This window comes from Physella acuta, unplaced genomic scaffold, assembly GCF_028476545.2.
Source record: "Physella acuta isolate Inbredline_101_S28 unplaced genomic scaffold, ASM2847654v3 ptg000218l, whole genome shotgun sequence".
NCBI classification, from domain to species: Eukaryota; Metazoa; Mollusca; class Gastropoda; family Physidae; genus Physella; species Physella acuta.
The window spans coordinates 173,748-190,586 of NW_026731737.1; the positions used below are offsets into that span (position 1 = coordinate 173,748).

The window sequence follows — 16,839 nt, forward strand, 5'->3', positions numbered from 1 at the left end:
CTGATATTTATTTTCACATTTTCAGATGTGGTTTCCAATAGAACAACCTGGTGAAGAATATTATAAGCACTTAAATTTTAATGGTATAAGTGCGCTTATGCTTGCATCTATCGACGGTAGAGATAAAGAAGTAAAGAGACAGTTAAAACGTAAAGTAGAAGTAAATCTCGTGCAACAAGACGGATGGAGTGCTCTGATGTTTGCATCCAAATTCGGACACAAGAAAATAGTTGAGCTACTAATTAAACATGGAGCTAACGTTGCTTGTGTGGATAGAAGTGGAAGAGACGCGTTAATGATTGCATCTGAGTTTGGACATGACACGACAGTACAGCTACTACTAAAGCACGGAGCTGATGTTACTCGATGTAAAAGAGTTGGATGGAATGCGTTTATGCTAGCGTCTAAAAATGGACACAATGCAATATTAGAAAGGTTACTTGAAAGTGGAGCAGACATTAATCAAAGCAATTTGATCGGACAGAATGCATTGTTGCTGGCTGCGGAATTTGGGCATGATAAAACAGTTGAACTACTGATTCAAAAGGGTGCTGACATTACATATACCTTAGCAAATGGATGGAACGCATTTTTGTATGCAAGTAGATTTAACAATTATAAAACGGTTGATGTTCTACTGAAAAATAAAGCCGATGTCAGTCATTGTAACGATGAGGGATGCGACGCATTAGCGATCGCAAGCTTCTATGGATATAATAATATATTAAAGATACTTCTAAAACATGGGGCGAATGTCAAGCCCGCTAAGAAAGACGTTTGGAGTGCATTAATGCGTGCCTGTTGTAATGGACATAATTCAACAGTTGAAATATTACTGGAACATAAAGCTGATGTTAACTATGTTAATGAAAAGCAGTGTACTTCATTAATGATTGCCTCTAACTATGGATACAATGAAATGATAGATTTATTGCTAAAAAATGGCGCAAATATTAACTATTTTAATTCAAGTGGATCTAATGCACTAACGCTTGCATCGTATTCCGGGCATGATGAAACGGTTAAGTTACTGCTTGAAAGGGAAGCTGATTTTAAGCACTGTAACACCCATGGACAAGATGCATTAATGATTGCATCAAACAATGGGCACGTACTGTCTGTACAGCACTTTCTTAACAAAGGAGCCGATGTGAATCGTCAAGACAAAAACGAAATGAATGCATTGATGCTTGCATGTCAAAATGGACATCACAAAACAGTAGAACTACTTCTAAGAAAAGCAGTAGATTTTAATCATTCTGAATCCCATGGGTTTAATTCCTTACTGCTTGCTTCAAAGAATGGACATCATGAGCTATTGAAACAATCCGGAGCTGACATCAATGCAACTAATAAAAATGGATGTAATGGACTGATGATTGCATCTCAATTCGGACATCAGAAAACAGTAGAAATTTTGCTTGAACGCGGATCAAATATTAAAGACGTTGACTTAAAAGAGTGGGATGCTTTAATGTTTGCTTCTGACAACGGGCATGTAGAAACAGTTAAACTGTTGCTTAAACGTGGATCTGATGTCAAACACGCTAGTTTACAAAGAGTGAATGCGTTAATGCTCGCAGCTCAAAACGGACATGCACATATTGTAAAGCTGTTACATAAACAAGGAGCAGATATTAATCTCGTTGACACAAAGGGTTGTAATGCACTTATGTTCGCAGCTCAGAACGGACATGCACAAATTGTAAAGCTGTTACATAAACACGGAGCAGATATCAATCAAGTTGAATCACAGGGTTGTAATGCTGTTATGCTCGCAGCTCAACAAAATCATTTTGAAGTCGTAGAATTTCTGATCGAGAACGGAGCTATAATAAATTGTAATAATTCTTTTGAATGGAATGCACTTATGTATGCATCTCAAAATGGGAATACAACTATTGTAGAATTACTGCTTAGTAATGGAGCTGATGTTAAATACGCAACAACAGAAGGATGGAATGCACTAATGTCAGCGTCACAAAACAAACATTATAAAATTGTTTCCTTGTTGGTCGATAAAATATCTGAAAACAATACGCTAAAATCTTTATGTAAAGAAGAGAGCAGTTTGTTTACCGCCATCTACTTGGTTGATTTAATTTATTTAGCCTTGCAAGTTGAACACTGCCGTGCCATAGAAACAGTATCTGCATTTGTTCAAAAGAATTTTAAAGATCCGTTTTATGCAAGTCAGATTGAGTTTATTTGCCAATACTGTGAGTATAAAATTGTTAATCCATTACATTTGACACCTTTTCCTTTTTAATACATACTTTAAAAAAAAACGTGTATTTAATTCTTATAACACCAACCCATTCTATAAAATAAATTATATATATTTAACATTTTAATGCTTTTAACTTTTCAATTCGATTCTAAAAATCTGTTTGACCTACAAAAATGAATCTCAATAGTTTACTGAAGACTGAAATGGGACACTCGACAAGGAAATAAAAGATAAATACTTAGGTTTACGCTGTTAACTTTGCAGCATGATCAGTATAAATACTGTTCATCTAATGGCTGTCACAATAAGTCAAAACCTCAGCATTCATCAAATTAAAAATAAAATAAAATAGAACTATCTCCTCTAGGGCTCTTATTTACCTATCTAATGTATCTGAGTAATTACTAAAAAGACTATTTTATTTCTTATATCTGTATTTTTATTAGTTTAATGTTATTTCTTTTATGATGTACAACGTTTATATCTTTATAAATACTATAGGCCTACCTATAATTGCTAATAAAAATGCATAAAACATTTGTTAATCATTTTACTGTCTAGCTTTAAAAAGAATGTTAATGAGCAAAGGTATGAACAAACAAGTGAGCTTAAACAGAGGCGGTGAAAGGAGTACAGAATTAGAGAATTTACGAACGTGAGTAAAACTTATATTACGTTGAGGAACATTATTTAGGTCGGATAATTTAACCTAAACCTAAACCTAAACCTAAACCTAAACCTAAACCTAAACCTAAACCTAAACCTAAACCTAAACCTAAACCTAAACCTAAACCTAAACCTAAACCTAAACCTAAACCTAAACCTAAACCTAAACCTAAACCTAAACCTAAACCTAAACCTAAACCTAAACCTAAACCTAAACCTAAACCTAAACCTAAACCTAAACCTAAACCTAAACCTAAACCTAAACCTAAACCTAAACCTAAACCTCAGCCTCAGCCTCAGGCTCAGCCTCAGCCTAAGTCTAAGCCTTATCCTTAACCTTAACCTTAACCTTAACCTTAACCTTAACCTTAACCTTAACCTTAACCTTAACCTTAACCTTAACCTTAACCTTAACCTTAACCTTAACCTTAACCTTAACCTTAACCTTAACCTTAACCTTAACCTTAACCTTAACCTTAACCTTAACCTTAACCTTAACCTTAACCTTAACCTTAACCTTAACCTTAACCTTAACCTTAACCTTAACCTTAACCTTAACCTTAACCTTAACCTTAACCTTAACCTTAACCTTAACCTTAACCTTAACCTTAACCTTAACCTTAACCTTAACCTTAACCTTAACCTTAACCTTAACCTTAACCTTAACCTTAACCTTAACCTTAACCTTAACCTTAACCTTAACCTTAACCTTAACCTTAACCTTAACCTTAACCTTAACCTTAACCTTAACCTTAACCTTAACCTTAACCTTAACCTTAACCTTAACCTTAACCTTAACCTTAACCTTAACCTTAACCTTAACCTTAACCTTAACCTTAACCTTAACCTTAACCTTAACCTTAACCTTAACCTTAACCTTAACCTTAACCTTAACCTTAACCTTAACCTTAACCTTAACCTTAACCTTAACCTTAACCTTAACCTTAACCTTAACCTTAACCTTAACCTTCGAACGCGAACGTGAACGTGAACGTGAACGTGAGCGTGAACGTGAACGTGAACGTGAACGTGAACGTGAACGTGAACGTGAACGTAAACGTAAACGTAAACGTAAACGTAAACGTAAACGTAAACGTAAACGTAAACGTAAACGTAAACGTAAACGTACACGTACACGTACACGTAAACGTACACGTACACGTAAACGTAAACGTACACGTAAACGTACACGTAAACGTACACGTACACGTAAACGTAAACGTAAACGTTACCTGTAGCTGTAGCTGTAGCTGTAGCTGTAGCTGTACCTGTACCTGTAGCTGTAGCTGTAGCTGTACCTGTACCTGTACCTGTACCTGTACCTTGTACCCTGTACCTGTACCTGTACCTGTGCCTGTACCTGTACCTGTACCTGTACCTGTACCTGTACCTGTACCTGTACCTGTATCTGTACCTGTACCTGTACCTGTACCTGCAGAGTATGTATTGTTTATGACTTAAATCTATACTGGATAAACCGAAACTACTTACTAGTAAATATTAAAAGTGATAATTTCAATATATATATACACTTCTACTAGGTCGATTACCTGCTACACGATTTTGTCAGGAGTGCTAAGTAATAAAGAGGTATGTCAACACATATCGGAGTTTTCACAAGCTTTTATTTAAATCACTTTTTCAGTCTGTCGTCAGTCTGTCGTCAGTCTGTCTGTCTAGTACAAAACGCCCGAGCGAAATTGCAGGCACTTCTAACTGACATTTACGGTTCGTCATCGGTACGTGAGTCAACACATGAAGACAATGCATCTTGACTTAATTGGTCGCCTGATTATTTTTTTATGCATTACTTACACATTTTACCAAATTAGTAGGCAGTCCTATCTAACTACTCCACATGCGTCGTCACGTTCAATAGCGCTCATCACGTTCAATAGGTGCGTAGTGGTTTTTAGTCATGCAATGCTATTGTAAAAAAAACATAAAATTTAAAAAAAAAAACATTTTTTCATAAAAACGTTTTAATAATAACAAGGTTTTATGTAATAATGCACTAAAAATGAGAAAATAAATTATACACTACTATTTAAATACCTTTAAAGAAAAGCGTGGGTCTCTTGCTAAATAAACGTTTTTAGTTATGCAAATCTATTGTTAAAAAATGATTTAAAGTATTAAAAACAGATTCATAAAAAACGATTTAAAAAAAGCTTGTTTATAAAAATGCACTAAAAATTAGAAAACAATTCGACCCAATATTTTCTTTATATTTATTTCAATACAAGTGTATACTTTACTTTCTACTTTTTTGTGCATTATTACATAAAAGCATGTTATTAAAACGTTTTTTTATTCATCATTTTTACTTTCTCGTATACAGAGTACATAAGAAGTATTGTAATCGTGCACAAAAATCACATGAAATTTTGACAGCTTGAAACCTTTTACTTCTTCGTACTTCAACATATACGCAGTATAGAGGACTTATTTTAATCTGGCAAACATTCTAAATGCAGATTGATTTTTCAACATTTTGGCGTTTTATGCGTAATTGAGTCAGAAAAAAACGGGACTTTGCAATTCTGTCCGTGTGTGTGTATGTGTGTGTTTGTGTCTGTAAACACGATAATTTGAGTGCCCTTAGAGCCAGGTTGATGAAATTTTATATAAGTATTATATCAAATTTGTATTTCTGGGACTTATTTTACTTTTAGTTTTTCAAAAGCTTATAACTTTAGTACTGTTTTATATAGATAAACGAAATTTTACATATAGGTAAAAGATCTAACTTTCTGCCTTATTTAAAATTTTGAGTAATATACATTGATAGGAAGTAGTAATAAAAGGCATATACATTTATAAAGTACTAATTATAATCCGCACTATTATACACATATTTTATTTCATTCTCTTGGTGCGCAACTCTTTTTTGCTACGAGATTCTATTCTATTTTTAAAAGTTTAAAAAATTAAAAATAGATTAAAAATCATGTCTATATCGCGATTTTCCATTCCGTTAGTGTTTTTGAGGATATTCTAGAAACATTAGGGGAGATCAATCTTGGTTTATTTAATTCTGATAATCAAAAAATTTATATTTTTTTAAAAACTTATTTCTAAATGTGAAAGAAAAATATTTGATTTAGTTTTATTTGTCCCTATATAGTTACACTAGCCATCGGTACACGTTTCACGTGAATTATAGGCATATATATTTTAAAATGTTGCACTTGTTTGAGAAAAATAATTTATGAAATAGTTATTGGTCAAAACGCAATGTGCTTTACTACACGCTGAACGATATTAGTGACAAAGCAAAGAAATAACTAATTAGCTAAAAATCTGACACATTTAACATAACACAGGCACACACTGATTAACTGACTTAAATAATTCCATTAAAAATCTGGCATTTCAATGGTCATTATGTTGTTTTTAAATAATTTGTATTAGTTCGACCGATAAAATTGTATATATTTCAAAGCGTACGTCTTGATGAGTGGATCTATAGATCTAGATCTAAATCAAATTTGAATGAAGTGGTTCTTTTTTTAATAGTTTAAAATCCCAAGATTCACATATAAAAACAATAAAAAATGAAGTTTAACTTGGTGTGTCTCAATCCCGCACCACCTGCAAGGTATTATGAACACTGTCATATCAACTATTTAGGCACCTTATAAAATATGGAGAATGAAAGAAGTATTTAAAAAGCATAACTTACGCGAATATGCCTATTCTTTCAAATTAAACTTTTTATCTCAAATTAGCTAGTTCCATAGCTAAACAAACAAAGATTTCTATAAAATAATTAAGGCCTGAAATAGTTTAATATAGAAATGTATTTTTGGAATAGATTCTAGAGTACATAGAGTCTAAATCTTTGCTTCTACGTCTAGTTTTTGCGTAGATTTAGATCTAATCTAGATCTAGAATCTCTAGATCTAGAATCCAAAAAGATAAAATAAATTTTATAATTTTAGGTCGGAAAAATTGTGTTGTATATATTTCATAGCGTACGTAGATCTGAATCAAATTTGAATGAAATAGTTCATTTCTTTGTATTTTAAGCTCGGCAGATGACGTCATTAGTTAATGTATAAACATTAGTGACGTCATTGTTTCATGGGTTCCTTTTCACACTTATAAAAACTTTTCTTGTTGCATAAGTAAAACTGCGTTTCTACATTCGAATATGCCTTTTTTTTTGTTCTTTAAATAAAATATTGGTTATACATTTAAAACATCTACCATATTATTTTCAACAAAAAGTCCGTATCAAGTTCTCCTTATATCGCTGAAGATTCTGATGTGATACCCTGCGAAAATATTTTGAGGACAGAGAGACAGAGAGAGAGAGAGAGAAGTGCGCACATGGGCTTTTATATAATAGGATAAATACAACATGCAACAATCAACATAAAACAAAATTAAGCTGTATGATTCGTTAATATATACATATTTGATTTAAATTTTAATTTATCTATGCATACAGTGCATTAAAGAAATATCTTTTTTTTTGATATTGCAGAAAAAAGTTTACGACAAGATTCTTTCAAAGATATTGCATGAACTTCCATTGATGAATAAATTTGATGCAATACAGTTTTTTACATATCAAAAATGCATATTGAATATATGTTCAGCAATAAGCAAAGAGGCGAAAAAAGATTTTTTTCTAAAACTTAGTCAAACTAGCTATGCAGGTATCTAAACTAATATAAACTAATATGTTGACTGGAAATATAATGTAGGACAAAATTGGTTTTCGTTTATTTAAAATGCAATAATACCACGTATATTATGCTAATTATTAAGTGGTATTTAGATCATTTTTAAAATAACTATTTTTTAAACTAATTTTAAATTAAGAAGATACCAATTCAAATTATCTTTATAAACTATACAAAAATAATACAAGTTTCATTCTAACTTTAAAATAATAAATTGTTTTTTTTTAATTTAAATAAAATCACTTTACATACATTATTAGTTGTTTTATTTTAGAATTTGTGATATCTTTAATTTTAATACAATATATAGACATCATATGTGTATTACAACAATAAATCGTGATTTTTTTTATTATGCTCGTAATATATGGCGTAAATTATAATTATATTTTTATTACAGATGTGACTATAACACTTTTAACTGAGGAAAATCTTCTTAATATAGAATCACCCAATTTTTCACTACTCTTGATTACCGATATGTTATATATATTGTGTTTTGGAAGCTACTATTGCCAAACATTTGCTCTGGTAACTATTATTTTAGTTTCTAAATAAATGTAATTGATATAAACATAAATGTAAATTATATAAATATATATCTCTATAAAATAAAATATATTTTTACCTATATTTCTAAGATAGTCTTTATTTTTTCCTAGCTGTTGGTTGAAAAGAATATTATCAAAATATGTATGGACTTTCTTATCAAACATAATGATGGCAAGGTACTGAAAAGAATTTTAAATACAGTTTCTAAAATCACGCTTAGTTTGTTTTACAACACTACATCTATAAATAATAAAATGCGCTAATGCTATTCACATTGTTTTGAAAATTTACAATGTTTTAACTCATACAAAATTATAAAATTGAAAAAAAAAAACGTTGTATTGTGTTTATTATTAAAAATATATAAACATGAAATGACCCAATTCAATAAAACATGTAAATTATACATTGCTGCATATCCTCTCGATACTAACTTATTAATACTTTTTTTCTATAATATAACACTTATTAGATCTGCATTTAAGTACCCAACATAATAATATATATATGATAATATGTATTTAATTTATCTATCCCCTACATGACTCTTAAACTTATTAGCTATATGTTATTAATAAGTAACTTATAAGCATCTCATTGATTAATTGCAGAATACACAATTCAGATGGATAAAAAGTAGATTGGTTTTGATTATGTACCACTATGTAATTAAAGATGGCGAAAAGAAGTATTTCTTAAATTACAACATGACAGTAAGTATATTATAGTTACTATTAAACGTTTCATATCAATCGATATAAATGGTATTTTAAACAATATCATAATGTATACGTCGTGTGCAGGAAAGGAAATCGCAATAATTTAGAATGACGTTCAATACAAATGACGAAATTAGAAAATGTGTATCATGCAGTTTGATCCATGTTTGAAGAAAGTAGCTAAAAGTATCATTTACTTTATACTAGGTATTATTTTTCAAAGTTTCGTAATATAAATATAATGCATACAATCTTACCATATGTGTATTGCTTTATTTTTAAATAGCAACTCAGTATTTTAATAATAATGTCCTTAACGTAAGTTAGGTACCTGTCGGAGCTGATTGGACTCAGGGATTTGCTCGAGTCATGTATTATCTCGAGAATAAATGACCAGCAGTTGACAGTTGTACCATATGACCACACCGTCTTATAAAAATGCGATAAAGCCAGATACCATAAATTTATTTGGGTGTATAGCACTTTTGAATTGACAATTTAAATAATGTAATTACGCTATTAGTATTTTTATAACGCAATGTGTAACCAGATCTTATTATCTGTACAGTAAACAAAACAAAGAATTTTTGTTTCTTCTTGTATTAGACACTAAATTGACTGTTCATATGTCAAAGCTATTATTATTATTTAATGCATTAACTATATTGAAACTTAACCATATATTTAATGCCTTCATCAGGAATTTTCAAAAATAGAATTCAGCGAGCTTCAAATAAATATTGCTTCAAAACTTATGTGTTTGTTGATAAAAGAAAAGACACCTACAGAAACAGAAATTACAAGTAAATCTATATTTGACTAAAATAATAATAATAATTAAGATAATTTAATTTGAAAGTCTCAAATATCTATATTGATCATATAAATATATCACACCACAATCCATTACGACCAATACATTACATTCAATTGAATTGTTTATTATAGTTTACGGCCATTTCAGACTATCACGATTTTGCACTACACTAAACCTTTAAAATATAATTATTCACATTTTCATTAGTAAATAAAATTAAATAAAACACGTTATCTATTAAACATATGTTTTTTTATGCTTTTACGTATTTTGAATTTTTGCTAAATAAAAGCTAGCAATTTTTTTATCAAACTTTCATTTAATTATAAATGATTATCATTTATAATTTACGCTATTTTTATTATTTGTTAATTAAATTTTTTTCTTATGGTTTTGTTTTTATTACACAAAACATGACGTTAAGTCAATTTGAGATTAGTCAAGTAGGATTTTTTCTTGATGCATAGACAGAATACTATATTTTACAGTTTGAAGTAGAGTGCATGGATTTTCAATATGGATCTTTTCCAAATCAGATTATCAAGTGTCTCTTTTTCTCCAAAAACAGAAAAAAATATTTCAATCTACACTAACATTCTAGTTTATTGTTATATTGATTTTACAGGAAAACTCATAAACTCACTAAAGGAAGATATTGAAAAAGCTGTTAATGATTATGATACATTTATCTCTGGAATGGAGTTATCGGCAGTGCTTGAAGGTCTTGCAAGATATGCAGAGTATGGAGATGAATTAAATGAGGTTAAATCTAATAATTTCTATTATGTATAAGCTATTTTGAAATCTACAAATGTCAATTATGTATGTGTTACTTTTAAGAATTAGAATGATTAAACGAATCAATTTTAAATTATAAAAATATTTTCCACTCTTAAAAGGGTAAATTAACATTTTAATTGTTATTTAGTTGGCTTACGTGCCTTAATAAAATTCTATAATATATGTTTCTTAATTGTTGTGTTTTTTTAAGCAGCATAACTTTTACAAAAAAAAATCGTTTTTATTATTCACAATCAACAGATTCTTCCACTTTTGCCAAAATTTAAAGAATTTCTTGCACACGGTAACCTTGAGGATCAAGTTTGTACAGCTAAGTGTTTAAAAGAGTTGGGGAGAAACATAGAAGCTGGAACAGAAATTTTAAACGACCCGGATATGTACAACCAGCTACAAGAACTGAGCAAAAGTACAAATTTAGACATAGCATACAATATAAAATCTACTTTGTGGAGGTCTGGAAGAACATCCGGAATATTGCCATTTAAAGCAGGTTTGAATCATGTATAGTTCTAAGATATTAACATTGTATACCATGGTTTCATAGCAACAAAAACACCAAAGTTAAAATATACATTATTATTTCAATGGTTAGGTGCTTTTAGTTTTAAATTGTTGTTTTTTAATGCAATCTTTACGTCTAATATAATGTTTAATTCTATAAACCTTTGACTATAGACGAGTTATATTCTGACGAGTTCCCAAAGGATTTTAAGATAGAAACTAAAGCGGTAGCCTGCGGTGGCTTTGGCAGTGTTCATCATGTCATCGATAAGGATCAACCGGAAGCCAAAAAGTTTGTTGCGAAGAAAATCTTTTCAAAACTCAGTGACGTTAGCTTATGGGAGGTAAGTAAACATGTTTCTCAGGTTGTTAGATGGATGATATTCTTTTGTATTCAAATTTCCCTTATACATTTAACTTTCTTTTTCATGATGCATTATATTAAATCACGAAGTGTATGCATGTAACATAATACATTTTTTTTTTAAATCACATGTTAACACTAACAGCACGTATGCGAATGCAAATAAGTAATTCACAGTTACTGTTTTAAAAAAGTTTATACAATTAATTGCTATTTTTAAACGGTTTTAAAAACACAAAATTTGACACTATTTGTTCTTTAATTGTCAATGTTATCTGGGGCTCATATTACTAAATATTTACCCAAATTTGCATAACACATTACTGTAATGAGATTAAAATGATTTAAGTGTGTAGTGGTTGATATGAGAATGATGAATAGTATACATTGCAAAGTTGTATATATTATTTAAATAAGATATCTGAATCTTATATTTACTTTTCAAAATATCAGACATTTTAAAAATTATATATGTATGAATATATATATATATATATATATATATATATATATATATATATATATATATATATATATATATATATATATATATATATATATGAGTGTGTGTGAATGTGTGTGTGTATGTTATAGACAGTCATCACTTGAGTTAAAAAAATCATATTTTAAGTGTTTGATGATGAACTTGCAGGGAAGTTTTAAGAGGGAGGCCTCAGTTTTAATCAAACTGAAACACACAAGGATTGTCCAGTTTCATGGTTTTCTGAAGAATATAAAAGAAAATATTCTGTTTCTTGAATTTATTGAAATGGTAAATTTTACTTTATTATCCATATTTCTTAATGTAATGAGAATGTTACACAATTTTACACTAAAGAATAACTGTGAATATTCCATACACTCCGGTTTTTTTTCCAATTTTATTAAAAGAAATTCCTATCTTCCAGATTTTCATAACCTTAAGTTATAGATTCGATTGATTATGTGAAATTTATTTCGTATATTCTTTCGTGTTGTATAATGCATCAAATGTTAACGAATAATCAGCGTACTTCCTAGCTCAGAGGCTTAAGAGATGTTAGGTGACTAAAGTAATTAATAGCTCCATTGATTGTGATATGAAAAAGATTGCAAAGTGGACGTGTTAAGCTTATATTGTAATGTCGTTACCTTCAGGGTACACTGACGGCATTTATAGAAAGACACAAACGACTCAAGGAAGATTTGACAAGACAGTTTGCAAAACAAATTTTAGAAGGTGTACAATACCTGCATGACAATAATATATTACATTTGGATATTAAAGGTACTTTGTAAAATATTACAAATTCTTATAAATGTCCGAAATATTTATTTATTATTATCATTTTAGTCATTAAAATATAATCGAATATAAATTATAAAATAATAATTTAAAATTTATTTTATTTTCCAAAGGTAATAATATATTAATGGTGGATGAATCAAACATAAAACTAACAGACTTTGGATTGTCAACAATTGTTGATAACTATGATGGTGTTAAATCAAAAAGGGGCACAACTAGATTTATGGCTCCAGAAATGATGGTCTGCCCTAAGGGAAACACATTCAAGTATCACACAAGCCTGGACATTTGGTAAAAATAATGGTTTATTAGTTTTTTAAACATATCACTTTAATACCACATTAAATTGAAATTTAAACAATAAAACAGTTAATACTTAACAATAACTGATCGTTTACTAGTAGTAAAGAAATAAAAAAGCTTGCTATTTCACGCGTTTAAAGTAAGGTATATTAGAATACAAAGAGATAAACAAAAATATTAAAAATGTTATTATTTTACAATAATGATATTGCAAAGTCTGGTAGTTAAATATACTAGATTGTTCCTAAAATAGTTTTTTAAAAAATTGAAAGAGGCACTATAAGTATTTAGTAACTGCAGCGATATGTTGATTAGATTAATTTAAGCAAAAAAGGTAAATGAATAATTGGACACTAAGCAGAAATATAATTTAATATAATTTAATTTCATTACGAGTTTCATTTCGGTATATCTACTTACATTTAACACTCCTGCAAATTATTATTCACGTACATTTATTATTTAATTAGTACTAAATTCATTTAAGCAACAGTAGCAACATTAAAGCAGTAAAACTCAACTTCATATTGCTTATTATTACCCATTGTGTCTTTAGTGTATAGCCTTTTTAAAAACGAACATTGGCATTGGGTCACTGGTATGCCTGCAGCTGCGTCTTTTGTAGTTTTACCGATGAATGTAGTTTTACTCATTACCCGCTACGCAGGACGCCCATTTAACGGATACCATTTGCTAAAATAGCCGCTCTGGAACTCTGGGCGCCAAACCCGTTTTGACAAAATCGCACATTCCGGGTGCCGCTCATAAGAATTGTCTTCCTCTTAGAATCCTTCTCGGTAGTATTTTTAGCAACTCCCCATAGTATCATGGCATTGGATGAACAGTGTCAAACTGCCTCCGACTGTTACTGTTTATATAGCGTATACATAGAAAAATCGCGTCACCTCCACAGGATAATTTTTAACAACTTTCAAACCTTTCATAGTGATTGGATAAAAGAAGTGTTATTGCGTAAAAGAGTAAAAAACGCCCAACCCCCCCCCCCCCTTTACACAATTTATATATATATATATATATATATATATATATATATATATATATATATATATATATATATATATATATATATATATATATATATAATGTGTAATGCATGATATATCTGCTGACACCTACCACTCCTATATAATATAGTTGAATGAAACACATTTAATAACACAATACAGCTGCAAAAGTTTCTATTTTTACAGGAGTGTTGGTTGTACTGTTGTTGAAATGTTGACCGGTAAACCGCCACACAATTCTTTGATAACACCACAGATATTTTATAGAACTTATATAGGAGAACCTCCAAGATACCAGCTACCAGAAACATCATCATGTGCATGCAGAAACTTTCTAGATAAGATTTTTGAAAGAAATGCTGAAATGAGGCCAACGGCTAACTGGTTACTTAAAAAGGACCCGTTTATTATCTAGATGACGTCATTTAGAACCAGTTGTTTGTGATTTAAAAAAAAAACGAAGATGTATTGCTTACTTTAAAGCCATTTTAGACATCATTATACTCCATCATTATTTTGTAATTTAATTGTCTATGTACGTATGTATATTCATTTACATGGGACGGCGGGGCCTTGCGGTAGAGTCCACACAGCTCTAATGGGTACAAAACCTTAATTTATGGACATTAACGCTATCCTTTCCTATGCCGATGTCTCTGATACAGATTAACTCTACTTCATCTGCCCCATTAGTCTTAGGCACGAACGGGAAATTATGATGGTGATGATGTTCATATACACTTACGTTAAAATAAATGTGTATATAATATTAGGCCGAAGACATGTTAATAAAACCATACCGATAATCGTGCAATTTTGTGATGCGACTCAAACTATGAAGTTGTTAATATTATTTTACAGAAACGAAAAACCTAATATTGATTCTTTAGTCACAAATAAATACTCAATTAATGTAAACAGAAAGGGCTCGCTTTAGTCGTTTAGGCTCACTAGACAACTTGTTAGCTTCTAAAGGTTACCAGATGTATGTTATTTTTTTTTTAAGTAAGAGAAAATATAGTAATTCGTTCAACAATATTAGTTACTTGAAGATAGCAAGTGCTTAAATAATCATTTTATTGTATTTTTTTCATTTCGTTAAATTTATGTATAACTGATAACATTTTGACCAAGTGTAGACCTATGTATTTAAAAACGCGTGAAGAAAATTAAATATTGTTTCTTATTTAGCATCTATAAATGTTGATACTCCAAGAAAATAAAATATATCACATTTTAAAAACCAAAAAACTATTGTATGTTTGAAAACATTTAGTTTAAAAGTGCAGCGAACATTTAAATGACGAAAACATTTTAATTGATTGTATCTATCATTATACCATGCCTAAAATTACATTGTGTATTTCTTTGTCGTTTTCACTTTACTTTTTAGACTATTACATTAATGCATTTTTTAATCTAATATACATTTTTATAGAATTTTTTCTAATTGCACTATCTATTACATTATTTCATTATGATTTCTGAAAAGAAAATTCGGTTTGCCTTTTATTTTCTGGTATATATTTACGTGTAAATTTTTCCGTAAAATCAACAACAACTTTTTAATATATGTCTCATTTTATTTCAACGTTGTAAAATATCTTTTGCCAGTTTTTTTGTCGTCAAATTTACACTAAATTACACTCGGCGTGGTCGAGTCGGTAAACCGAAAAGTCTCGAGTTCGAACCCTCGGGCAGATGAGGCTCGTTAGCTGGGGACAGCCACTCTTCTAGGAGAGACAACTCCAAAATTAAACAACTGCTACCTTGTAGTTTGTTCTTGGTTGGAAAAAGGCTATGGAAGTAAATCCAAAAAGAAAAGCAGGCTGAAATCGGAGCCAATGGCCTCAATGGCGCATAACAAGTGGACACGTAAACGCTTAATTGTGTCGGAGGCGTGGTCGAGTCGGCAAAAAGCTCATGGTTGATAAATTCGAACAATAGAGTTCAAACCCACTGGCAGATAAATCTTGATCCCCTTCAACACTAATAATTAAGAACGAAGAAGAAGAGAAGAAGAGACACTAAATATGTATTGATTAGTACAAATGAGATGGTCCCATTTTTATTGCAACAATATTATTGTAAATGTATTAAAAACAATATATGCAGAAACAACAAGCAAATGCTATTCAACTTTAACAATTGATGGATTAAATATTTATTCCCTAGACAAATAAATATGTACAGTTTTCTGAATGTGGTAACTGGGTGTCTTATTTGAAGGTGTTATTATCCTAATTTTTTACCGGAGAGTTAAATGCAATAAACGAATGTTAAATATCAATTAATAACAATGTAGGCGCAAATGAATCCACCCAGTTTTCTGGGTATTCAAATCAAGCTGTGGAATCTGCAAGCGGCTTGGCCTTTTGCTGAACACTTTATCTCATCTTTCGCAGAGGTCACAGAGAAAAGTTAGCTCAACTTAACATGCTCATGTGAATGATGTGAAAAATATACAAGACACACTTCAAGCAAACGTAAAAGAAGCAAATTAGTTGGTAACTTTAAAGATTAATAGTTGTAATACGTGACATGCATGTAGACAAATTATTATAACTCATATACCCTTATTTTCAAATGTATGACAAAAATAAATTTAGTTGCATCAGTAATTTTTATTTTATATTATTTATGGGCAGTAAGCCCCGCCATTTGTTGTATTACATTATATATTTTTTATTAATAGTGAAGTGTATAAAATTATATTCATTTTGTAGTGTTTCATTTTTACAAATATTAGCCCTAAACGATTATTTGTTTTTCGTTGGCCTGTACTCATAAAACCATGATACACCCAGGAGAATAACTGAATAAATGTGTCTTGATTTTTGTAAATTTAATTCTTTTGTTTGGTGACTATATTTTATCAT

General features: G+C 30.1%; 1 protein-coding gene across 1 annotated transcript; it reads left to right on the forward strand.

The window, feature by feature from the left end:
- Window positions 1-40: 40 nt before the first annotated feature.
- Window positions 41-16,809, forward strand: LOC131937670 (uncharacterized). Its single transcript, XM_059295269.1, has 15 exons — window positions 41-2,219; window positions 2,792-2,885; window positions 4,438-4,486; window positions 7,389-7,563; window positions 7,991-8,121; window positions 8,253-8,318; window positions 8,754-8,855; window positions 9,562-9,664; window positions 10,304-10,440; window positions 10,720-10,969; window positions 11,155-11,324; window positions 11,997-12,116; window positions 12,482-12,611; window positions 12,743-12,923; window positions 14,147-16,809. The coding sequence occupies exons 1-15, from the start codon at window positions 98-100 to the stop codon at window positions 14,373-14,375; spliced, it is 4,059 nt and encodes a 1,352-aa protein (XP_059151252.1). The 5' UTR covers window positions 41-97; the 3' UTR covers window positions 14,376-16,809.
- Window positions 16,810-16,839: the final 30 nt, after the last annotated feature.

Bases quoted from the DNA above. Each gene is read 5' to 3' on its own strand.
- LOC131937670 (XM_059295269.1), top strand. From the start codon at position 98: ATGCTTGCATCTATCGACGGTAGAGATAAAGAAGTAAAGAGACAGTTA. The intron at 10,970-11,154 runs GTTTGAATCATG...CTTTGACTATAG, and splicing joins AATATTGCCATTTAAAGCAG to ACGAGTTATATTCTGACGAG. The intron at 11,325-11,996 runs GTAAGTAAACAT...ATGAACTTGCAG, and splicing joins GTGACGTTAGCTTATGGGAG to GGAAGTTTTAAGAGGGAGGC.